At 41.6% G+C, this 25,306-nt stretch overlaps 1 protein-coding gene across 1 annotated transcript in view; it reads left to right on the top strand.

Annotated features, from left to right (window-relative positions):
* The window catches only part of Col28a1 (collagen type XXVIII alpha 1 chain), a 164,140-nt gene that overhangs the window by 81,570 nt on the left and 57,264 nt on the right, over positions 1-25,306 (top strand). Inside the window, exons 23-27 of the mRNA XM_028869847.2 lie at positions 502-570; positions 4,464-4,532; positions 4,852-4,920; positions 17,524-17,592; positions 20,955-21,023. Coding sequence (XP_028725680.1) covers positions 502-570; positions 4,464-4,532; positions 4,852-4,920; positions 17,524-17,592; positions 20,955-21,023 — 345 coding nt within the window. The remainder of the gene's footprint in view (positions 1-501; positions 571-4,463; positions 4,533-4,851; positions 4,921-17,523; positions 17,593-20,954; positions 21,024-25,306) is intronic.

Raw genomic sequence — 25,306 nt, forward strand, 5'->3', positions numbered from 1 at the left:
ACAGGAAGTAGTTCACTTTGGAAGCTGTGGCGTGGTGAGATAAGTTTAGCTGGCAGCTACTCCTATTTCCCTGATCTCTAAGACTTTCAACCCTATATTTGGCTCTGTGTTTTTTATTTAATTAGACCGCTTAGAAATTCGTCTACACCAAGCCTCAACACAAATAAGAATGTTGTTGCATTTACAACAACAGATTTACTAAAATCTACAATTGTAAAGTCTGGAAGAAAAGATGCACTCAGTTTTAAAAGAATTCCTAGGCATTCTTACATCTAAATATTTGAGTCTAATTGTCACATATTATTTTAGTGGATTGTCCCAGATACCTATAGAAATCTTTACTGACCAGTTTATTAACTCTTCATTTGAGTTTTTCAAATTTTTCCAAAGGATGAGATGGATAGATTAAGCTCTTTACACATGGGCAATATATTTTCACAATGCACGTCTATGGTTCCTCATATAACCTAGAGCCTTGCCAATGTTATTTGAAATGGACAGGGAGATCGAGGAGGACCTGGGATGCCTGGTCTGAAAGGAGAACCTGGACTTTCTGTTCGAGGACCAAAGGTATGCATTTTTTGTCTGTCTGTCTGTTTGTTTTTTATGCTCCCTTTCTGTGTGTGAGAAGGTAGACTTATGGGGGGTATGTAACTAGGCGACTGAGTACTTGCTTAGCATGCACAAGGTCCTTTGTTTGATCCCTGCACTGCAAAAGAAAAGAAATAGAGCAGCAAGGGGGTATGAGGAAAAAGAGGAGGAGGAGGGAGAAGAAGAATGGAAGAAAGGGGAGGAGGAGCAGCAAGAAGAGGACTTGATCACTAATATGCTAGCTAGCTTTCTGCCACCATGATGAAATATATGTAACATCAATTTGTAAGTTTATTTTGGCCCATGGTTTTCAGTTTGTGGACATCTGTTCATTTTGCTTGAGGTCTGTAGCATCTCAGTACATCAAGGTGGGAATATGTGATAGAAGATTCCTGCTCAGCTCATGGCAGTCAGTGAGCTAAAAGAAATAGGAAAGGAATGTGGTCCCAATATCCTTTTCAAGGAAATGCTCCCCATGACCTAATTTCTGCCAACTAGACCTGAACCCCTAAGGGTTCTACCATTTTCTAGTAGGGCCACAGGCTGAGGACCAACCTTTGAACACATAGACCTTTGGGGGATGTTCAAGATCCAAACTATCCCGTTTAAGAAGCTGGTCATTTACTTGTAAAGTCTCTCTATTGATGAAATAAATGTAAAGAGGCCATGTCCTTTGGGGGGAAAAGAAAAGGAATAAGCAACAGTTTTACTTTCCACATATTTAGGGAACACTAGCTCTCATGGTTGAGTGTTAGTTGACTTAGTCATTGTTAGAAAATGCTCTTTTCATGTCACCAGAGTCACAACTGCTCTGGTTTGCCCAAGACTGAGGGTTCCTGTCATATAAAGCTTTCAGGAATAAGTTTTTTAAAAAACAACCTCAGCCAGGTTGTTCATCCTGCTCCTAGGACCCTGGCTATGTAGCTGACTCAAGGAAGAATGTCAAATTTCCCACGTGAATCTATAGATGGGATTTAGCTCAGTGGTAGAGCACTTGCCTAGCTCTGGGTTTGGTCCTCAGCTCTTAAAAAAAAAAAGAAACTGTAGATGTTAACTTGTTTAGTTATGTGGGCGCGCGCGGGGGGTGGGGGGTGTTTCATGTTGCTTTGGTAACTGGTTGTTCGTACTTCATGCTTTGTGCTGTGTATCTGTCCTCACTCTTGCCTCACTTGCTATCTGCTGAAGATTATTGGGCATCACAGATGATGGTACTTAGAGATACTTGCCTCTTCAGCCACTTTCTCCCCTTTTGGGCTCTCATGGTGTTCTTAATGCCCATTCATTCCAATACGGTCATTTTCACATTTCTCAGGGTCATACACTCTTTTAAATGTCTGATAGAAGGTTGGCACATTAGTTCAATTTTACATGCTACTTCAGGAGAACTCTTGCCATGCCCTAATACCCATTTCAAAATACCACACTTCAATTTTTGTGCTGATTTCTGTTGAATGAGAGATAGGTCAAAATGAATTGCTCTGAACAACATTTTCTTGAATCAAATGGAGAAAGGCAAAAATGGCAAAATTCTATTTATAAAAGTATTGTAAAATGTCCTAAATAAAAATCTGTCCCTAGAGCCGGGCGGTGGTGGCGCATACCTTTAATCCCAGCACTTGGGAGGCAGAGGCAGGCAGATCTCTGTGAGTTCGAGGCCAGCCTGGGCTACCAAGTGAGTTCCAGGAATGGCGCAAAACTACATAGAGAAACCCTGTCTTGAAAAACCAAAAAGAAAAAAAAAAAAAATCTGTCCCTAGTCCTGACCCAAGACACTTCCCGATTCATTGCCTTGCTGTGACCAAATATCTGAGAAGAAGCAATTTAAGGTAGGGAGGGTTCAGTTTGGTTCAGGGTGAAGGAGGCAGAGTCCATCATGGTGGGGAAATCACGGTGGCAGGAATTTGCTCATATCTTGTCCCATCAGGAAGTAGAGAAAGGAGAATGCTGGTGGTCATGTAGCCTTTTCCTGTCCCCCTTTTTATTAAGTCCAGACCCCAGTCGATGAGATAGTGCCGATCCACATGCAGAATGGATCATTCCTCCTTAGGCAAACTCTTTGGAAACTCCCTCAAAGACAAATGCATAAGCCTATCTCCCAGGTAATTCCAAATCTCGTCAAATTGGCAATGAGGGGTACCTATCACACTTACAGTTAGGTTGGAAGTAACAAAGTTACTGCAGCTTCCACAGGAGAGCAGACAAAGACCTGTAGGGAGAAAATGTATATAATGTGTGTTCTGGACTCCCTCCTCTGTGCTGAGTACCAGTGGCTAATTGCTTTCAGCTGTTGGTAATATAGCATTGGCTTAGAGCACAGAAATAAAAACCCAAGGTAAAATTGGATTCTTTTTCTTTTAAGCATAACCAGGGGGCAGTTACTGTTTTATTGATTTGTTTGTTTTGTTGGCTTTCTCCTTGTATTATAGCATGGTCAGAGATGGAGTCTTATTTGGGAAAAAGTCTCATACAGGAATGGCCAGAGTTATGTCAACTGGAGCCGGAATGGATGAGCAAGCTGATTCTGTTAGTGACCAGTTTCTGGTTAGGGATGTACCAAAATTCCCCTCACCTTCATCTTGCTCCCTTTTACACTCCAGCGTTAAAAGATCACCTTGAGTTTGTGCTGGTGACAAATAGTGTACTCTGTTTTTGTAAGTGGCCAAATAGTCTCTAATGGTGATCCTTTTTGAGGCTAACCACATAAAACCAGACTCTTGGGATTGACAAGGAAAGGCAGCTACTGTATTCATGGCTCTCAAACTAAATGGAACTTTCTTGGGGCTTAAACGGCCTGTAGCTTTTATCCTTCCTCAGTCATTCATTGGCAGGAATTAGTATCAATGGAGAGCTGGATTGAGGGCAACATTTTGGGTTGGGATAATCACCATTTGACCTCAGAATTTGCTTGCGTGTAAAGGGAACATGTGAAAGTACCATTTGCATTTCTATTCTTGGAAAACAGAAGTTGGGCTGTTACAAGAGTTCCCACCTAATACAAAATAATAATAAATAATCAGTCTAAAGCACAAACATCTCTTTATCAAAGCAAGTGATGTGTACAGACAAAGGCTGTTAGCCATCACAGTAACAAAACGGTGTGGTGTGTTGCAAAAACACCGTTTTAAATGTGTGTTTAGTAAGACTGTGAAATTAATACATCTTCTAAAAGATTCTTCAAGTTCTTTTCTGTCCTCTGCTCCCAGTTTACTCTGCTCAGAAATTTCGTGGATTTTTATTTTAATAGCTTGCTGCTGTCAAAAGGACAGTAACCATCCACGTCTGGCCTCGGTATAGGAAGTGGATGGCTGCTAGTTAAAGCCACAGTGCCCGAGGTTAGCAGCAATAGTCAGGGGCCCATCACTCTGGAACTTCACCTGTTTGAATCTCCATTTGGGTGATTCAATACTCTGTAATTTCAACACACAGAAGAACACAGTAGACATAACCCAGTGTGGTGGGCTCTTTGTATTTGAGTCAAATTGATTACTTCTTCTTTTTTTTACTCCCCCTACACAGAGCTTCCTAAATTTTCTCATGTTTGTATTTCTCCCTGATTTGTGGTACACTAAGCGTTTGTACATTTTTTAAATTAAAATACCAGCAACAGCTGTTTTCTGATCCCCATGACCCATGTGGCCTATAGAAAACTTTGTAATGGTTCATATATCCCTTCCTTTCACACCACACATCCAGTGAACTCGAATGAATGGGACTTTTGAGAAGATAAGGGACTGCTAAATGTGGCAGGTATCCTGCTAAAGTTTCCTTTGCCTTATCAACTCCATCTTTGTTTTCTTGATGCAGTGTTTAGCCTAAGATCTGCTGGATGTTTCTTACTGTAGTACCATGACTTGGTATTGGGACTTTTGCAGGGTGTCCAGGGTCCTCGAGGACCAGTGGGTGCTCCAGGACTCAAAGGTGATGGCTATCCTGGTGTGGCTGTAAGTGAGGCTGTGTCTTCTTTTTCATATAAATCATTTTAAGTTTATGCATACTAAATATACATATTTGGGCTATAGTATGATAATTTGATACAGTTATACAATGTAATGATCACATTTGGCTTAATTAGCATTTTTGTTTCTTTAAACATTTATAATTCCATCGTGTTGGGAACCTTTGAACTCTTATAGTTCCCTATAAGCTATACAGTCAGCTGTAGCAATAATGAAACCTTCCTTCCCTTCCTCCTTCCCTCCACTCTTCTGAGCATTACATACTACAAGGATGCTTATTCTCTTTCATACTTCGTCACCTTAGGGACCTCGAGGAATGCCAGGACCCCCTGGACCAATGGGCTTACGTGGTGTGGGAGACACTGGAGCAAAGGTAAGATTTTTAAAGTAGGCAACAATACTAGTTTCTAAAAAAGTATGTACAGGGAACCTTGGTAAATGTGATTCATTTTCATCTGACACACTAGAAGAATAGTGATGTATGAAGTAATTGATGAGTTATTCACCCTTACCCAGGATTCCCTGGGAAACATGCCCATGAATGTGTTGAATGACTTCATGGTTCTTGAACAGACCCTTTGGTAGCAAGCCTCACATTTCTTTGCTTCTTCCTCTTCTGTACCAAGGTCTGGGTTCTGTTCAGAGCCCTCTTCTCTCCTTTTCATCCTGCTCTTTCCTTAGCTTCTCTCATCCTTTCCTGAAGCTTTATGCCCTATCTTCATGATGATGGTGTCCAAGTCTTTAGCCTTTCTTCCTTCAGCTTTTTCTCACGTATCTAATTTCTTACACATACCTTCATTTAATTTCTTATAGACATCTTTAACCTAATATTCAAACCAGTCCCCTTAATTCTTACCCTGTGTTGTTGTAAAAGGCAGTGCTGTGCAGCTCAAGAACTTAGCCATCCTCAGTCCTTTCCTGTCCATTGTTTTCCTCTAAGTTCTATCCTTGGCCTCGTTCTGACAGTTTTATGTTCAGAATGCACCTGCAGTCTGGATCATTTTCTTCTGCAGCTTCCTTTAGGCAAACCACCACCATGACTGGGTACCTAGATGGCCTCTTCACTGAGCTTCCCCGCTTCCAAATCCACCCTCTTACAACTTATCAGGTTAGTTGACCTTTTAAAACTGTAAATCAGACAAGATTCCATTCCTGCTTAGAAGTACTCCGGTGACTTCTCTAGCCTTGGAAGGAAACTCGACAACCTTTCCCCAGTCTTTGAGGCCCTTGGGCCATGACATGGCTTCTGCCTGTTTTCCCTTGCCCTGACATCCGGTCACCCCAGGCTGCTATCCCTTCAGCTCTTTCATGCTTTCAGGGTCATGGATCTGAAAGGATGGCCAGATGTTAAGACCTCAGCTAAAGTTTTCCTCCAGATTTCCCTTACAAAACATCACCGCTGCCCTTTGGCATGTGTTTCATGTGCAGACTGTATCACTCTCTGGGATCATTATGCTTATTTATTATCGATGGTGCTCTATGGGTTCCATGAGATGTAACGGTTCTTGGGAACAGGTTCTTGTAGTCTCTGCTAAGCTCTTGACTCCAGAAGTGTTATCACCCAGCTCTAAAATCTACTGAATGAATTGGAAGCGAGTGAATAATCAGGGTTTTTATGGAGAGAAGTTCGTTTTTAACTACTCAACTATTCACTTGGATCTCTCATGCTTCTAGGTCATTGCAGAAAGATGATACATGTGTTTAATGCTAACTGTTACCTTTTTGTTGTTGTTTCTGCTACAGTAGTGAGCAGTGAGAATGCCTGTGTACCACTCTCCTACGGGGCAGTGGATCCTCTTTTCTCCTGCCTCACCCAAGGAGAAAAAATGATTAAAGACCCATGGCAATAGCAATGGTCTATAAGAGGGATTTCCACCTCTGCCCCAGTTGTCATTCTTGGGATAACTGTGAGAATCCCAGCTGAAAGTGACACATAAATGTCATATGTAGAACTTGAGATTCTCTGACAAGTTCAGGTGGGTTTGACTCAGATCCTTGAAGGAGTCTGAACGTTGTCAACAAACCATACTGTATTCAGACAGTAGGTCACTTTTCTTTAACATATAGCATCTATCAAAACATTAAAATTCAATAAACTAGAAAGATTCAGTATTAAGTATCATTACTTCCTGCTCCAAGTGAAACATTAGTAAACCCTTTTGTTATTATACTAAATATTTCCCTACAGGAAGCAGAAGCTTATTTCTGTTTAAAATAAGATATGAAATAAAATATGTTAAATATATACTTGGCTGTGTTTGTGTTGCAATGGAAGCATATGGCCATTTATATTTTCAAAGAGTAGCTAGTTATGAATATTTATATAAGTATTATTATATTAAGTTATTATGTTACTGCTTCATATTTTGTATTAATAACAACACAGATGAAGAACACCTAAAATTTAATCCTTGTGAGTATTCTTCTCTGTCAGATTATTTAATATGCAGACTAAGGTATTTTCTGGATGATTTTGTGTGTCACATTCCTGCAAAAATCCCCTGTACTTTCACATTTTTCATTATTTTTGGCAAAAATACCAAGGAAAGTATTCTTACGTGCAAAATTTTATCTTACCTTTTTGATTTTAAAAGTAACACGTGTGTTTCTAGAAGGCATACTGTGAGTGAACTCATCTTGGCCTCCAACTCGCTTCCAGCAGGAGCGGGGGGGGGGGGGGGGGGGGGGGGGGGGGGGGGGGGGGGGGGGGGGGGGGGAGGGCCGAGCCAGGATCTACCTGCTTCTGTTCATCTGCCTCCCGCTGCCCTGTCTTTGCCCTCTCTATGTTGTCTTCTGTTTCTTCCTGTGCAGCGTGTGTTTGCCATAAGAACTCCAGCTCCAAAGGAGATATTAGGAGCACGAGCTAGTCTTAGACTCAAAGAAAGTTTTCAACCATGGCTTTGAAAATAAAGAAAATTCCGGAAGCAAACACTAGCTTTTAAATAACTTTCGAAACCATCTCTCCTTTTGAATAGAGACCCTAAGTATCCATCTGGTCTTCCCTTCTGAAGAAGACTATGGAAGCACACGTATGCACAAACATGTACACAGACATAAATGAAGAAAGTAAGGGAAATATTTTGAAAAAGCTGACTTACAGTTAACTTTATCCTTCCCATAAAGTAGAGATCAAATCAGCAAAATTGTCAATGACAGACATCAAAAGCCTAGTACCCAAATATGTTATAAATCTTTCTGTTACTGTGAGTTAAAATGCCAGAGAAACTGTAAGTATCTAGAGGGGTGTGTTTGTGTGTGTGTGTGTGTGTGTCCACATTTATATCCTGGTATGTTTTTCATTTAAACTCTGTGTAGTCACCTTAAAACGTTGGCCTTAAGGCATGAACTTGCAAAACAAATGTGTTTTGAAATGAGGAAACTATTAAGGCTGATGATTAATTTATGATGGTTTATGTGATATTTAGTTAAGGTCACATATGTTTAGCATATGACACAAACATTAGAATCAAAGCTTCTATGTTTTAAAACATATAAAAAGCAATGCCTGGCATCTAGCACCTTGTGGAACTCTGGTTTCCCCTAGCGGAAAATGTTTATAGACCATCAAATTTTGGCAAGAATTTCTGAGCTATTTCAAAAAATTCCTATAAAAATTTTCAAGGACAACAGTCGATGTAGGTTTGAAAGTCCACCTGGAAAACATGCTGGGAAAGGACGGGAGCGTTTGGCCTCTTGCTGAGTACAAAGAGCTCCTGCTGTGTCCTGATGTCTACACTCACAAGGGTGGAAGTCATCCTCAGAGACCCTGACCACCCCTGCCCGTGTCCCTCCACTGGAGCCCTGAGAATAAAGGGGATCCTTATGATTTGAAGACAACTTTGAGACACTTTCAGCTTCCTTTTAGGGGCTGCAGCTAAGTCACCGCTCTTCAGACTTTACCTGAAAAGCCCCAAAGGGGCGTGCAGCTGAGAGAGAGCTGACCCTCAGATAAGACCCAGTCCCGGAGTTTGTTTCTGGCCTTGGTGAAACAGAATACTGGGGTGGCCCTCCAAGCCCCTCAAGGACAAATTCATCTTGCCAGGTCCTCTTTGTTCTGTTAAAGCCAAAGTCTCACCCAAACCTGTGGAATGGTTTCATATAGACAGATCCTCCAAGCTAACCTGGATTTGGGGGCATTCAAAGGGCATTCAAAAAGCTACCAAGTGGTTGAAATAACATGTGGACAGAAGGATTATTGGGTTGTTATTGTTCTTCGAATTATGATAATGATTATAATTAGTATTTATTACCTAAATATTTCTAGAATATCGTGTTTTAAACATTTTCCCTATTTTTACAGAATTTGAGGAAATTGATGAGCAGAGGTTGAACAACTTGCCTCTTGGCAATGTAAACATAGCAGAGCATGTATGTTGTGTGTTAAGAGGGAAACTGTGAATCTGATGAGTGACAGACTGAGAGGAGGACTAAGTTAGAAAAGACAGAAGGGCTCCCCCCACCCCGTGCTCAGTCTCCACTGCTGTCCTTTTCCTAATCACCTTGTGCCGTTTTGCGTGCAGTTGGATTGCTCTTCTTTCTATCCTAACTTTTCCATTATCAAAACCTAGATTGTGTAAACTGTAAAGAGAAACACAAACCAAAAAGAGTTAAACGTTTTCCCCAAGCCTTAAATATTGAGTATTGTAAATACATCCTTTATTTGACAAAAGTGGCCCATAGTAATAAATTAAAATGCAAGTCTATGTGAAATTCCACTGAGTATCATTATTCTAAAAATGTTCCCAGAGTCTGAATTGCTTCTCTGTTCTCTGCAATGGTTCACATATGTGCATGCTACCACCAAGTCTTGGCAGAATAGAGGACCAATTCACACAGAGATGCATTAGGAATCTGGGGCTTCCATCAGCAGATGTGGACTGGACAAGGAACTCCATTTTGAACAGGCCAGACAAGAAGGGCCAGTCAAGGATGCAGGATTTGGGATAATGATATTAAAGATTCATGATTCCAAAGTGGACTAGAAACCCACTTCTCCCTAGTAGTCCCCAAATTTGGAGGAGGCAGGGAAGTGGGGATGAGTCTGGGAGGGGTTGGAGGCTGCATATGATCAAAATACATGCTCATGAAATTTTCAAAGAATTAATAAAATTATATTTTAAAATGCTAAGGAATGGGCCATAAGCTCAAAGCAGGAATAATTAAAGCCAGAATCGTGAAGTTTGAAGGGTAGGGAGTTTGACCTGTAGGTTTCTGAAAATGTCAAATTCAGGACCTGGGAAATCTGATAAGGTAACTTTTCAAGGCAATTCCTTGAGTCCTTGAAAGCTGAGCTGACTCCAGGCTGCCCACTACTTTAAATACTGCTTTGTTCTCTGTCTGCTGTTTTCAGGGGCTACATTCCTCTTTCCTGGAGTGTACACATCACCGTAACCCTGAAGACACTAAACCCTGAGCATTCACTACCCACATTGCCATCTCCACATTTTGTGTTTTTAGCAATGCAGACTGTAGAAACTTCCTCTGACGAAGAGGCATGGTGAATATAGATAGCAGAGAGCCTCTTCTCTTATTAGGGGCAACATCGATGTCCTTACTTGCATGATTTTGAACTCTGACTAAGAAAGACTTTCCCTTTCCAGTGAGATTCTTAGCACCAGGCCATCATATGCTCAGTTTCAATGAGCTGATTTTGAGAAAAAAAAAAGAAAAGAAATTGCCAACAAGCCTCAAAGTTCTTTAGCAAGCATTAAAGTTAGCAGAAACGAAGATGCAAATGTTTGAGGGCGGATAGCAGTGGTAGAGGAGTTGAAATTTGAAGCTGGGAAGACACCGGAAAGGAAGCGTGACGGCAGCTTGAGAAGCTGTCCTTCCTAGAGCCTTCCCAACTGTTCCTGTATTCCCATAGTGATCCTGCTGGTAACTGTCATTGTTTCCCTGGTTACACATGGCCATCAGTGAGGAGTGACAGATGGATAGGACAAGCATTAGTCAGCCAATCGTTCATGACCCTTATCCAGGTGTCTGTATAAGGCCTCTAAAATTTCCACTGACACTCGGACAACATGTGAGTGTGGTACTCATGAGTTATTAACCCACGGCATCTGACGACATCATTCACAGTGCTTATGTTGGTGGAAGCTGAAGACATTGTAGTCACAGTTTAATTTTATTCAGAACCTGGAAAGAGAGAAACATTTAATGGCTTTAATTTCTTTGACTTCCCCCTTATTTTTAAAATTCAACCTTTTTTTGCTTCATCATTTAGTGAATCTTTAGAGTATCATTCCTTGAATAATTCTTAAGACTGATGTTTTCCACAGTGAATTCAATTTAGTTTTTGATATCTCCAAACTAGAAAAGCATGAAACCACTGGATGAACAACTGTAAGTTGGTTTTATCATCCTCTCAAAGAATGTCAGGGCCTTCATTGGCGTAAACAAAAGAAGAGAAGAGAAGTAAAGCATTATTACTATATGTGCATGTGCAAGTCAGTCTAGTAGGTTAATTATTGTCTGAAGTATTTTATCTAAGTCTTACAAAATATAGGAAGCACCACAATCTGCCATTTTTTCATCATTATTGCTGTCCCAGAACCTTTGCCATTTGTCAGTTCCATGACCCCCGAGAGGTGGCCTCCTCATCTGTGCTTTGTATGACATCTGCTTCCCAGGGTCCCTCTCTGATAGATGCATGAAGTGATGGACATAAGGCGTTTAACCCAACAGCATTCTAATTAGCAGCCTCCATAACATGTATCACTCCACGAAATCAGGTACACTGTAGGCTGGATGAAAAGATACAAAGGACTTGTCTAGATAGGTGATCTGGACTAGATCACTGCAAAGTTTGGAGTAACCCCAGAATCAAGGAACGGCAATGAAGGGGGGCAGGCGATAGAACAGGAAGCCTTAGCCAGCTGGGCACTCGTGCAGGTGGCGAGGGTATTTTATTACCCACGAAGACTTTTTATAACTCAGGATATTTTTTTTCTCAGAAATATGACTGACCTGGTGTAGGAAAAAGACTTTCACAGCCACAGAGCTGTGGTCTCTGCATTAAATAGCAGCTGAAAGAAAGATTCTGGGACGGCTGCCCTTTTATAGCTGGTTTTAGGAGACATAAAATGGGAAAATGGGCTCTGGGAGTTACACCTGGCTTTGGATTTCACCAAGCTCCATAGGTGTGGACATGCCATTTGTCCCCTGAAGCCTCAGTTTCCTTATTTATCAAATGGAATAAGTTGATGTTCATAAGATTGCTAAGATAGTGACTGAAATTATTTGCTGCATAATAAACTTCATAAGTGTTTATTATTACTCATAATAAGATTTCTGTTATAAGCTACAGCAAAAATTTGCTGATATGAGGAAAACTTGCATGTGAAAGTAGCTGGCAATTCTCTAGTCCTTTCTTTTGTGAAAAAATAGGAGTCTTAGTGTATGCTTACTACCATCATTTTTAAGAACTTGCCTGTTTTTAAAGGAGTCAAAATTAACTGCTCTGTAAGGTTATGGTAGCTAAAACCCTTGCTAGATCATCCATTCACAGGAACACGTGTGTAGATCATTCATTCTCTGGACCAAGTGTGTAGTCAGTCCTAAACCAGCTATTTCCAGTGAAAAGGAAAGAGGCATCTCCCATCTCGAGTCCCTTTGTGGGCACTGAGAAGCAGGAGGTCTTCTCAACAGCTCTTTCCTTGAGGGAGTAAAAGCAGATGATTGTAGAGTTTGGGCTGTGGGGTTACAGAGTGAGTGACATGGGTACAAATAGAAACTCGAGAATTTGCTGTTTTGCTCATTGTCTCCTAGTACAAGGGCTCCCTCTGCAGGCTCTAACACCCTCCAATGTTACATGGCCAGCTAAATCCATTATTAGAGAACGGCACTCACTCTACTGACAATGAGCCCTCATAACAGAAAATGCCATAGACAAGCACACTGGTTCTTAGCGTCTTCTGCGTTGTGGCAGACTCAGTGAGTGGTGTTGAGTGTGACACGAGACTCAATCAGTCCTCTGTCTTCCATGCCCCAGCTGTCAAGGCTTAACAGGGACTCGGCCCAAGGGACAAGAGACATAACACATTGATGATGTATTTTCTCTGTCATCATGGTGAGATGCTATTTCTCTCTATTTATAGCTCATCAAATTTCTGATGTTGTTGTCTATAGAAAGCATATTGCACACACGTGTGTGCTCACATGTACATGTTTTAATATGATCTGTACTAGTTGAGAAAACACTTTTAACCAAAACCACAAGGGAAAATACCATGAGTTCTGTAGTGGCGTGTCAATTTTTTTCTTCAAAGAATGAGATTAAGAAAAAAAACCTATGGCTTCATTTACAGCCCCCTTTTTAAAAAAATTATATGACATTTGGTACATATCAAGAATGCATGAAATATGCAAATTTTATTTGTGATGCTCATTATCTATCCATGTACCTCTCCCCTTTGCCCAGTTTCTTAAAAAACATCATTTAAATTATGTATTCTTTTCCTACAACACTACGACAATACCGACTCATTGTCAATGGTGAGATTTTTATTGGATATTGTTCACGAATTTAAGCAAATGTTATTGAAACCATTTAGTGTAAACATTAAGGAAGTCACATGACACAAGCGTTCAACATACTGATTACACTTCAGTTCCCAGCACGCAGTCTGTCTTGTTTCCGCTGCATTCCTACTTCTCTCTCCACTGCCTTTCTCTGAAAGAATCCCCAGACAGCATCCACATAAAGATTTGATATTTATCTCTCAAATAAAAGACGTTCCTTTCAAAACATAGCTGCCAAACTACTGTAAAACCTAACCACAGCAACAATTTCTTACTATAGCAAATATCTAGTGTTCAAATTTTCCAGTTTGCCTCATGAATTTTTTATTATTGTTTTGTTCAAGTAAGTTGGGTCTGAATGATGCCCACACTGTTGTAGAGTGTTATTTGAAGGCGTGTTACTTTTGTTTATGTCGCATTTGTTTAACTCTGTGAAGCTGTGTCACTGTGCCTGTCTAAAACACCTGATGGTCTAATAAAGAGCTGAATGGCCAATAGCAAGGCAGGAGAAAGGGTAGGTGGAGCTGGCAGGCAGAGAGAATAAATAGAAGGAGCAATCTGGGAAAAGGGATTGAAGATCTAGGAGCCAGGGAAGGAGGAGGACTCCAGGGGCCAGCCACCCAGCTACACAGCAAGCCACGGAGTAAGAGTAAGATTTACAGAAGAGAACAGGAAAATCCCAGAGGCTAAAGGTAGATGGGATGATTTAAGTTAAGAAAAAGTGGCTAGAAACTAAGCCAAGCTAAGGCTGGACATTATAATTAAGAATAAGACTTCATGTGTGATTTATTTAGGAGCTGGGTGGCGGCTCCCCCAGAAAACAGCAAAAACAACCAGCACCACACACTGCATTTGATTGAGGGACCTCTCACCTCTCTTGAAATCAGTTTATTCCTCAATCCCCACCCCCAACCCACGCCGGCAGTGTGTCCTTGTACTTCCTTCAGAAGTATGTTGTTTGTTCTTGAGGCTTTTGCTCATGCTATCCTTTATCCTCAGGGTGGTGGTTCATGTGTTTTCCTTCCTGTTTTTATAAACAGGCAGACCTAGCCACCTATTCAAACTGGAGCCAGGTTCAATTTTTCTCAGCCACGTCATTCACAGTTCAGGTGGTGCGTTCCACAGAAGAGGCACATCATGTCCAGCTACATCATGATTAATCTGTCTACCATAGCCTGGGACGATAGAGATGCTCAGCAACCCAGGAAAGGAAGTCATCAATCACATCTGTTTGACAACGTATTTAGTGATTCCAAGTAAAACCTGTATAGCAATATTTGCTGGCGCTCTCTTTTGTTGGAGAGTATTAAAACCCTGACAGATATGAACTTCATCTCTCTTAAGAAGCAGCAGAGAGGTAGATTAGTCAGGTATAGCTGGAGGCCCTCACATGATACAGACACTTGCTTTACAGGTGTTTCAGAGGTTCTCAAGAAAGGAGAGATTACAGAAATGTGTCGGACACAGAGTATTCATGTTCCCTGCTTCAAGCCCTTTGTGAGAGACTGATCCTTAGAGCTGGGAGGAATTTGAAGTCACTCAGGGCTGGCAGTCAGTAGAGAGAGGTATTGAAGAGATAATTAGTACTGAGAGCCTCAAAGGCACACTAGTACTAGATGGCAGAGATGGAACTGTGTCGTGTGGACTTTTTCTGAGGAAACTTAACAAATGTCTAATCATCCCAGCAACAGCATGATGACAGAAATAAAGAAATTATTCCACTCAAGTGCAGCTTGGAGCACCAATGAATTTAATAGGGATCAAACTTTCAGAATTGTGAATTAAGAGTTATTTACACGAGCTTGGGCAACTTGTGGATGACTACACCACTGAAGAAAAAAAATATCTTTCTCTCAGCCGCTATGGCATGGACTGCCTGTAAATCCTTTGGAAAGATGGTGAGAAACGAGCCGGTAAAAAAGTGAGCTGTAGAGTTACCCAGATTATTTTAATTATATCTTGAAACATTGTAGAAAGACAAACATCTGGGGACATATAGGTCAAAGCCTGATTCTGAATCTTCTTTAAAACAAAAACTTAAAACAGTTAAATTTTATACATAGGATATTTTGCCTGCATGTAAGCTTGTGCACCATATGTCTGTCTGGTGCTTCCAGACGCCAGTAGAGGCTGTCAGATGCCCTGGAACAGAAGTTGCAGACAGTTGTGAACTACCATGTGGGTGCTGGGAACAAAATCTGGGACCTCTGGAAGACTAACTTGTGCTCTTAACTGCTGAAACATCTCTCTGGCCCCTCCTCTTTTCTTGTTCATGACTTCACAGAAGCATGTCTCTTCACAGGAGTCCTCCACTCGGGGGCACACTCCAGTGATTTTTTTTTTTTGCAGTAAAGTTTAGTTTACAGCTGTCTTCACAGATCAGTTTTAGAACATTTCCTTACCCCATAGGATCCCTCATGCTTATTTATGATCAATTCATGTTTTTAATCCTGATCTCAAGCAAATACTTGTATATTTCTGTTTCTGTAGATTTATTTTCTTCTGGATATTCAATAATTGGAATCCTACAGTATGCCAGTATCTGTCATTAAGAGCAATGTTTTTTGAGGTGTGCTCATATTATAGCATGAATGCAGTTTCTTGCAGGATTTTGTCTACTCTTTCCCCAGATGATGGACATTGTGTTCTTTCTGGTTTTGAGATATAATGAATAATTCTTCTAAGGACTCATGTTTGTGGGACTTTGGGTGTAATGTGCTCTTATTTTCCTTGAATATATGCTTAGCAATGCAATCACTGGTGCGGGTGGTACATATATGTTGGGGTTTTAGAGAAAGTGCCAAGCTGTTTGCCCAAGAGGCTATAATAGCTGGTCAGAGGGTTACTGCTTCTCCACTTCTGCCCAGCCTCTTGTGCCAGTCCCTGGGCAGACTTGCAGAGCTTTAGTTGTGTCCTCTTTAATTAAAGCAGGTGTGTAGTGAACTGACATTTACCAAGTGACATTTATTCTGTGCTAGGCCTTCTGAATCACTCTCTCATTCCCTCCATCCTTATCAAGTGTAGATATTATTTTCCACATATCTGGTGAATTTACTGAAGTTCAGAAGAATTAGGTAAAGGAGTCAGCATGGTAATAGAGGATTGTTTGAGCATTAAATGATGTCAACCCTGAACATTCCTTACATTATCTTAGCATAGAGAAATTGAAGAATAAAGAGGGTTGTGGTAGCATTGTGTTCTCCAAAATATTGTGTACCTTAATAAATTTATCTGGGGTCAGAGAACAGACAGCCACTAGATACAAAGGCTAGAAAATGGTGGCACTCACACCTTTAATCCTAGCATTCCAGAGATAGAAATCCCTCTGGATCTCTGTGAGTTCAAGGCCACATTGGAAACAGCCAAGCATGGTGACACGCCTTTAATCCCAGAAAGCCAACCTTTAATCCCAGGGAGTGGTGGTAGAAAGCAAAAAGATATATAAGGCGTGAGGACCAGAGACTAGAAGTTTTGGGCTGGTTAAGCATTCAGGCTTTTGAGCAGTAATTCAGCTGAGACCCATTCTGGATGAGGACTCAGAGGCCTCCAGTCTGAGGAGACAAGACCAGCTGAGGATCCGGCAAGGTGAGATAGCTGTGGCTTGTTCTGTCTCTCTGATCTACCAGCATGGACCCAAATAACTCGACTCGGGCTTGATTTTATTAATAAGTACTTTTAAGATTCCTGCTACAGAGGGTTTTATTTGTGTCTTCTTAACAATGCCATCTCAGGAAGATCTTAAAGTGTCACACCTTGTAGAAACAGCAAGATCTTTATAGAATGTAGCCTGTACTCATAATCACTCTTGTGGTCCAAGCACTACAGAGTCAACCCTCAAGTCAAATAGCATTATTTTAGTTGAGGAAATGATAGGGGCAGCTCATTCAGGATGTGGTTAGCTCTTTGTGGCCACTTTTTATCCTTCAATTTTCTTTCCTCCTCTGTTAAAAAAAAGTAGTAATTACTTTTCCAAATTCTAGAGAAGCAAGTTCTGAAAGAAGCACACGTTAATGCTGCCAAGAAGTTAATTAACTGATTGATTTGCAATGGAACCCTTTATCAGGAAAGAGTATATAAGTGACGAGAAGAAAGTCAAGAGAGCTAGCCGGGCGGTGGTGGCGCACGCCTTTAATCCCAGCACTTGGGAGGCAGAGCCAGGCGGATCTCTGTGAGTTCGAGGCCAGCCTGGGCTACCAAGTGAGTTCCAGGAGAGGCACAAAGCTACACAGAGAAACCCTGTCTCGAAAAACCAAAAAAAAAAAAAAAAAAAAAAAAAAAAAAAAAAAAAAGTCAAGAGAGCACACAATGTCAAACCAACAAACTCTTTTAGGTGAAATGGGCTCAGTGAATTTCTTAGGAAAATTCAAAGGACATTAAAAATATATATTCAACATGAGAAGTTATGTAAGTTTTTTTTTAAATTGGTAACATGTCATTAATTATATCTTTTCAGGGAGAGCCAGGGGTCAGAGGTCCTCCAGGCCCTTCTGGGCCTCGGGGCATTGGAACTCAAGGACCGAAGGTAAGTCCTCAGGTTTCTGATGTGTGTGAGCATCAGGTGCCAGTTGGAACATCCCTAGTTGGAAAATCCTGACTAAAAAATGCTCCAAATTCAGAAACTTTTGAGCACAGCTTGACTACAAATGTCGAGTCCATAGCTGACTCCATGTAATGAGTGACCATCAAAATCCTGCTGCCTTCAGGCTTCTGTAGAAGGTGTCTGTGAAACATTTTGTGTTTAGATATGGATTTTATCATTATACACAAACATTATTCCAAATGGTGTAAAAATCAGTTCTGAAACACTTGTCACCACAAGCATTTCTGAGATGGGACAACCAAGCTTTAACACCAGCCCACTGCACAGCTCCTTCATATGAAGAAGTCTTAATTTTGTTGTTGTCTTAGTTTTTTTCTGGATTATTGATGAAATCTTCTTTGTTCATGTCATGTGACCTGTGGTATCTTTAAAACATTTGCCTCCCTTACAAAATCAGAAGGGCAACTTTGTAGCTGGAAGTTTTCCTGTGTCCCACCCAGCCCTCAGGTCCCACAGCCACTTATATAATAATCACTCAGAGGCTTATATTAATTACCAACTGTATGGCCTATGGCAGACTTGGCTTCTTGCTAGATAGCTTCTTGCTAGCTAGCTCTTTCATCTGAAATTAACCCATTTCTATTCATCTGTTTTGCCACATGGCCATGGCATTACTGGTCTGCTGGCATCTTGTTGCTCCTTGGACAGCTGGCTCATGTGTCTCTCCGACTCTCCTTTCTCCTCCTCTCTCTCCAGTTCGAATGTACCGCCTAACCTTATTCTGCCTCACCGTTGGCCAAACAGCTTTATTTATCAACTGATCAGAGCAACACACATTCACAGCATAAAGAAGGATATCTCACAAAGTACAGAAAGATATCCCACAGCACAACTTCTCTCAACATCGTTGAGAGAACTATAGTTGCAAAGTGTTCTAAATATTTCCAGGTTTTCCAGAAGCTGTGTTATCTTATCAAGAAGCAAACACTAACTGGACATGGTGCTATACACCTCTCTCTAGTCCTAGCACTTGGGAGGTAGAGGTAGGATGATTGCAAATTCAAGGTCTACATGTGCTACATATCAAACTTGAGTCCATCCTGAGATACATATAGACAAGAAAAAAAATTGCATCTTTGTTTGGCCAGACGTTTTTGGGTTGCCTTTTAACAAGTCACTGGCTAATGTATTCACTGTATAGCATATCTCCAGCCACTGCGTCAGAACTTGGTGCAAAGATCAACCTTCATGCTCCCCATAGAAGGTTGAGAGCAGCTTCTTTCAGTGTCTGTTTTCTTTATTTCTATGTATCACTCACTCATCTCCTCTAGCTTGATACTTACCAATTCTTTAATTCTTTTAATCCAATGTTTCTCACTGAGGTGAGAAGGTGAGAGTTGCTAGTAGGGGCACTTAAACAAGATCACAACTGGAGACATTTTGAACTGTCTCAACTGAAGATGATACTGTCGTTTACTGGATAGAGTTCAGGAGTGCTGTTAAACAACCCCGATGAACAGGACGACTTCCCCATAGTTATCTTGACCAAAATGTCAGTAGTGCCGAGTTTGAGACACTCTTCATATTGTTCATACATTTATTTGAGAAATGTATTTTTTATTTGTTCAAACAGTGAAGCGAGGAAGTTTACAACATGTTCGTGGCTAAACCAGTGTCAGTGAGCCACACACCACGAGTCCAGGTTTTAAACAGGTCTAGTCACACCCAAACATCATGAGAATTTAAACCCCGTCATTAGAGAGGAGGGAGGAAAGAATTCTTGATCCAAGAGTTTGGTTGAGGATCCCAGCCTCACCAGGAGTCTTAGTTTATTCCTTTTTCTTCCTAGAGTTTCATCTGGAAGAAGGCTAGTTTAGAAAAATCATGGGTCACTGTACATGCATGAAGACTCCCCTAAGATGACAAAGTTACCATTGGGGGGGGTTGGATCCATTTTTTCTTCATTGTGTCAATTTAGAAAAATATCTTAAATGGAAGTAGAAACGTATATACAGTATAGCAAAAATAACCTTGAATTTGTGTCAATATACAAGAATCCATACCAATGTAAGTTGTTTAAAACTGATACTTTTCCATCCTATCATATCTATCCTCCCTTTTTCTTTTCTGATCCCTGAATCGAACCTCTTTTGTTCAGCCCCCCATGCTATAACAACTTGTAACCAATCCCCCTACGTGATGGCAAACATTCATAACCCTGAGAAAGAAAAACCATCCACCCCACCTATTGGGAAAGTGGGCCTCGTATTCTTGCCCTTGTTCCCCAATGAACAAAATTGGTTTGAGAGGACAGCTGTATGCTGCACGAGATTTTACTCTAGCGCTCACCTGCACTGGGCTTGGGAGGGTAGCGACACACAGGGCAAATGTGAAAGGCAGTGGGACCGAAACCTGCTTTAGTGCCCATGGGCTGCCCAGAAAGGCAATGCCAGTGCAAGCCGAGAGGAACCAGTTTGGGAGGGCAGCAGAGTGGCGGTGCTTGGCTGGACACAAGGCTTCATGTTCAGTGCCAGATCATAAAAGAGGTCAAATGATTACTGTTTACTATGAGTAAAATTTGTATACAGGTATCACAATAAGGGATGGGACTCTGAGCTAGGTGGCCAGCTGCTTCCTCTTTCCAACAGGGCCCGTCTTATCTTTGGGTCAAGTCTCCCAATGAAAACTCCGCCTCTTGGACCAAAACACTCCTTTCGATTGGTTAACTGACTGGTGACAGGATTCCTGTAACATGAACTCACAGATTTTTGCCAGCTGTTGAGTCCCAGCGATTGTCCTGCTTCTGCATCCCCAGTTCTGAGATTACAAGTACCATGCCTTGCTTTTTCATGGCGGGTGCTGGGAATCAAACTCGGGTGCTCTTGCTTACAATGGCAAGCACTTTATGAACTGAGCCGTTTGCCAGCCCTTCCACTGACTCTAATGGTATTCTCAGTGAACTGGCATTCCATATTAAAAGGGAGCAGCATGTTCTAGTCTTCATAGAATCTGGCATTGTAGTCTTTGAATTTGGTGTGGGCAGCCTGGAGTGGGGGCATCTAGATTTGCCAAGCAGAAGTCCCTGGCCCCTCCTCCTGCTTCCTTCAAGCTGCTCTTCCTTGCCTCTTTACCTACATTTGGGTTATATGTAAAAGTTTATAAACAATTCAAATAGCCTAAGAATGTTTAGAACAACATAGCTTTAAATGAAATAGGAACTATTTTATGGCAAGAGGATCCTAATCAGCTTAAGTAAGAATGAAGCCAAGAGCAGTGATATGTCCATTTCTTCCTCTCCTTTCCTTTCTAAAGTTTGTTGTCAATTTCTGTCTCTCTCTTCACAGGGTGATATTGGGCAAAAAGGCCTGCCTGGCCCGCCTGGTCCCCCTGGTTATGGATCACAAGGAATTAAAGTAAGTGAATCTGATTGTACTGGAATCATCTCTCAAGTCAGTAGGGCAATGAGAAGAACATGTGGCTTCATTACAAAACACAGATTTAGTGAGAGTGTCACAGTTAAAATGCATCCAGGATTTAGAGACAGCATCCAGAAGTGTGGAAATGGTACAAGTGCAGTCTTTTTGTCAACACTAACCATGACACACATTGCTTGGTGAAGCAGCGGATGGTTCAGTGGTTTGAGAATCTTTGGAATCTCTCCCAACAGGATGCTCTCTATCTCCCTTGAAGCTCTCTCACCTTTTTCAGCTGAGGGCTCTCTTTACAGCCCGAGGGGGAGAACATGGGAGAGGTGGGGCATTAGAGTGGGCCAGTGGTGGGGCAGGAAGGCACAGGGAGTGGCTAGGGGGGTGGATTGGTAGAGCCTGCTAGTTCTAGCTTGCAATAGAAGCCTTAGGAGCCTCTGGGGTACTATTGGTACCCTAGCATGAAGGATGGAAATATAAACTCTGCAGTGGAGTTTGAGAACTTTCTAAACCCTCCAGGTGGTTCTCCTAAGCAGCCAGAGTGGCTATTACTGCTCTGGGCCCCGGGTCTTTGTTGCTGGAATTCACAGCCAGGTGCCTTCTACTTTGTGTTTGCTCAGGAGCACTGAGTTTATCTAATGAGGTGGAATTCTCAGGGTTTCCCTGTATCTAAGTAGAAAAGCTTCAGTAATGACATACTAATTACTATGTAAACGTTCCCTTTTTCTGTTTCTAATATGTCGAGTTCATCTGTAAACTGTACCTCTTCACCTATCTATCCTTCTTTGTGCAACAAATCAGCAATTATTTATCACTTTGTGAAAAATCGTAATTGCTAATCCATAACTACAGATAGTCAAACTTCATTCTAAATGGGGAAACATTTAAAACAGCTGTTCTCAACCTTCCTAATGCTGCAACCCTTTGATACAGTTCTTCAAATTGTGGTGACTCACGGCCATAAAATTATTTTTGTTGCTACTTCATAACTATAATTTTACTACTGTTATGAATCATAATGTAAACATCTGTGTTTTCCGATGGCTTTAGGCGACTCCTGTGAAAGGAAAGGGTCCTTTGACCACAAGGGAGCTGCCACCCACAGGTTGAGAACCGCTGATTTAAAACAAACTCTCAAAATAGCATAACTTAGTAAACAAGAGACAAAAGGCACCTAAAATAAATAGGAAAGTCCTATGTTAGATTTAAACCACATACTTCTATAGAGAGTGAGCTAAGTCAAGAGCAAAAATCACTGAACTGGTGTTAATCTTCCAATCCAAACACAATAACTAAAGTCCTTTAAGTAACAGTTACTCACCTGCCAGGCTGAATTTCTAAGCAAAGACAGGCTAGCATACTGTTGATAACATACAGGCACAGGAAAACCGTGGAACTCCACTTATTCATAAACTACATCACTCCACTTATTCATAAACCCCATCCTTAAATTCTGTGGTTGAAAGATGGTAGTGTCCTGTGGAAGTTTTTGTAAGAATTTTCTTAAGAAATATGGGGCTGGAGAGAGAGCTCAGCAGTTAAGAGCTGTGGCTTCTCTTCCAGAGGACCTGGACTTGATTCCCAGCACCCACATGGCAGCTCACAACTGTCTGTAACTCCAGTTCCCAGGGATCCAGCTGTCCTTGTGGGCACTGCACACAGGATGTGCAGACATGCAGGCAGAACACCCATATACATAAAATAAAAATGATTTAAAGATGAGAAAAGAGAAAGAAATACATGTGAGACTCCTTGTCACCAACATGAGCTCAGTTTCCATGTCCTCTAAGCCTATCACCTCCACTTCTAAATCCGGTGTCAATTTTCTTCCTTCTATTTCCTGGGATTTACTTCCTGTATTCACACTGGAGAAACTTAGGTTGCATTCAGTTAATTCTTCTCGCCAACCATGACTCATCTGGCTTTGGGCCCTTTCCTATGCCCTTCAGGTTATGTGCCATGTTCACATCTACCCTGAGTGGAATTAGGTCACAGTACCTGGCATGACATGGTTTAAACTCCAAACCCAAACCACCACATTCCATATAAAATCCTATCAGCAATGAGATGAGGTGCTGGTCCTCCACTTAGGTCCGTGACCTGATGCTGCTTGCAAGGCTGAGTCGCAAAGCCTCCTTAGACATGTTGTTTTGCCTGGCTTCCAGCTAGCAGCTGGGCATGAATCCTTTCCTCAGCATGCCTTCCTCATTGTCCCGACCCACAGACCCACAAAAGGGAGAGAACTCAAAGATAGAGTTGGCGTTTGAAGAGTACATAATAAATGATGTTTTAGTTTTTAGGACCATTCCTTGACATAGTTCTCTCACTTTCTAAGAATATTTGGGTCAATGAAGCTTGCACCTTTTGTTACACCTGCCCAAAGGCCTTGATGAGAACTCAGTCAACACTGGGTCTTGAACTGCATCCTGCTCTCCTGTAACTTCTCATCCACAAGGAAGATGGGACCAAGGCTGTGACCACAGAAGAGTTCTGCTTCAGCCTCACTGTGGTGCTGGAATGTTGCCTCCTTCCTTAGTCATGAGGTGGTAGGACATTCCAATTGGGAAAGCAAGCAAAGAGCAGAGGTGGCCCTCCCAAACTCTTCATTCAACTCAGGAGTTGGCCTTCCTTGTTCAATCTGTCTCAGGGCCTGATCAGCCAGACATTCTCTTAGCACCGTTTCTCAGAGGATCAGGAGGTCTTTAAAGTCCTTCCATACTTAAGAGCATTTCTGAAGTAGGTTTGTGCACTGAGTTCTGCTGTGACTTTTCCTATACACATATCATTTGTTCATGGAGGCAATGCACCTCTCGGCCACTGGCTTGGGCGGGACTAATCCGATCCAGCTGGTGGACTTCCCACATAATGTGTGTGGCCTAGGTTTCAGGACTGGCAAGTTTATTATCAGTGTTGAAACATTACCTTTGTGACTTGCTGGGAAATTAGGTGAATACTGTCTGACAGAGGCCCCAGTGTTTTCAGAGATGACAAATAGTAATTATCGCAATGCTCACACGGTCACTAGGCTAATAGACACTACAAGGACATCTAGGGACTGCAAATGAAGGGGACTAGTCAACAGTGGTGGATACTCAACCAACATGAGCAATGAAATATCGAACTTTGAATTTGGCTTTTCTAGTCCCTGAGTATTGCATACACACCTTAATTTCCTTATCTGAATAATGTGGATGATAATAGTATTGCCTCCTAAACTTTCTGTGAGGCGTAATTGAAATGGAACGCCACAGGAAGGATGATGCACTTGTTTGTAGGTGTGGTATGGATTTGCAGCTAATAATTCCTGCCTCTCTTCCCTCTCTGCCAAGTGCATGGCATTTTCTAGGAGAAAAGTCTTAGGCTCTAACATTCAAATATAATATATTAGTAGTACTAGTTTACATCAGGCTCTAGTGTTTGCTTGACCCCAAACGTGTAATAACTCACATAACAATGGTTAGCGGGCAATTTTCCTCCAAGAAGGATGTCTTCTGCTTCCGGTTTCCCCATTGGTGTTGGCTGGTGCCCTCTATCACTAACTCCTCACAGATACAAAGAGAGCGTGAGGAAAGGGCACACTTGCTTCCTAAGCATTCTGGCTAGAATGTGACACATATTATCTCTTTGCACAGTTCTGTTGCTGATATTGTTGTTATATGACTGTATTACTTGAAACAGAGGCAGGGATAGGTAGCTTGATTGTGTATCCAAGAAATTAAAATAACCAAAGGTTTGGTGAAGTATTGATGGTGACCATCAATCATAATGTAGCCCTTTTCTAGGGAAGATGAGAAAGTTAAAGGTATTTGTTACTCTGAAGTATGCTGATGCTTTCAGAAGAAAACAGAAAACATGGGTAGTCTCTATGGCAACATAAAGGATACCCAGATATCCCTAATACTGTGAAGTATAGTACTAAGACTTATAGGTACTGAGTTTAGCAGCATCCTTTCGTTCATCTCACAAAAGACAAATTGGAGTCTTGATAATCGTGTTTGTTTTGAGCAGGATGATGAGACTGACTTAGGGATTTTCTGAGGAGTCAACAGCTGGAGGAAGCTTGTGGTGGGGAGTGTAGGACTAGGAGAAGAGAGAAGATGCTCACCTGTATCTACAGAGGAGCCAGGAATCGAAGCAGGAAGCTGTTGGAGGGTGTCGAGAGCTGATGCTAAGGGGAAGGATAGAGCTTGTACAAAAAGCCTCATGGGAGGAGATAAAGAGGAGCCAGCAGTTAGGCCCATGTGGGAAGTCAGGGAAGGTTGGAGTCTTGA

This window comes from Peromyscus leucopus, chromosome 3 (assembly GCF_004664715.2).
Source record: "Peromyscus leucopus breed LL Stock chromosome 3, UCI_PerLeu_2.1, whole genome shotgun sequence".
NCBI lineage: Eukaryota > Metazoa > Chordata > Mammalia > Rodentia > Cricetidae > Peromyscus > Peromyscus leucopus.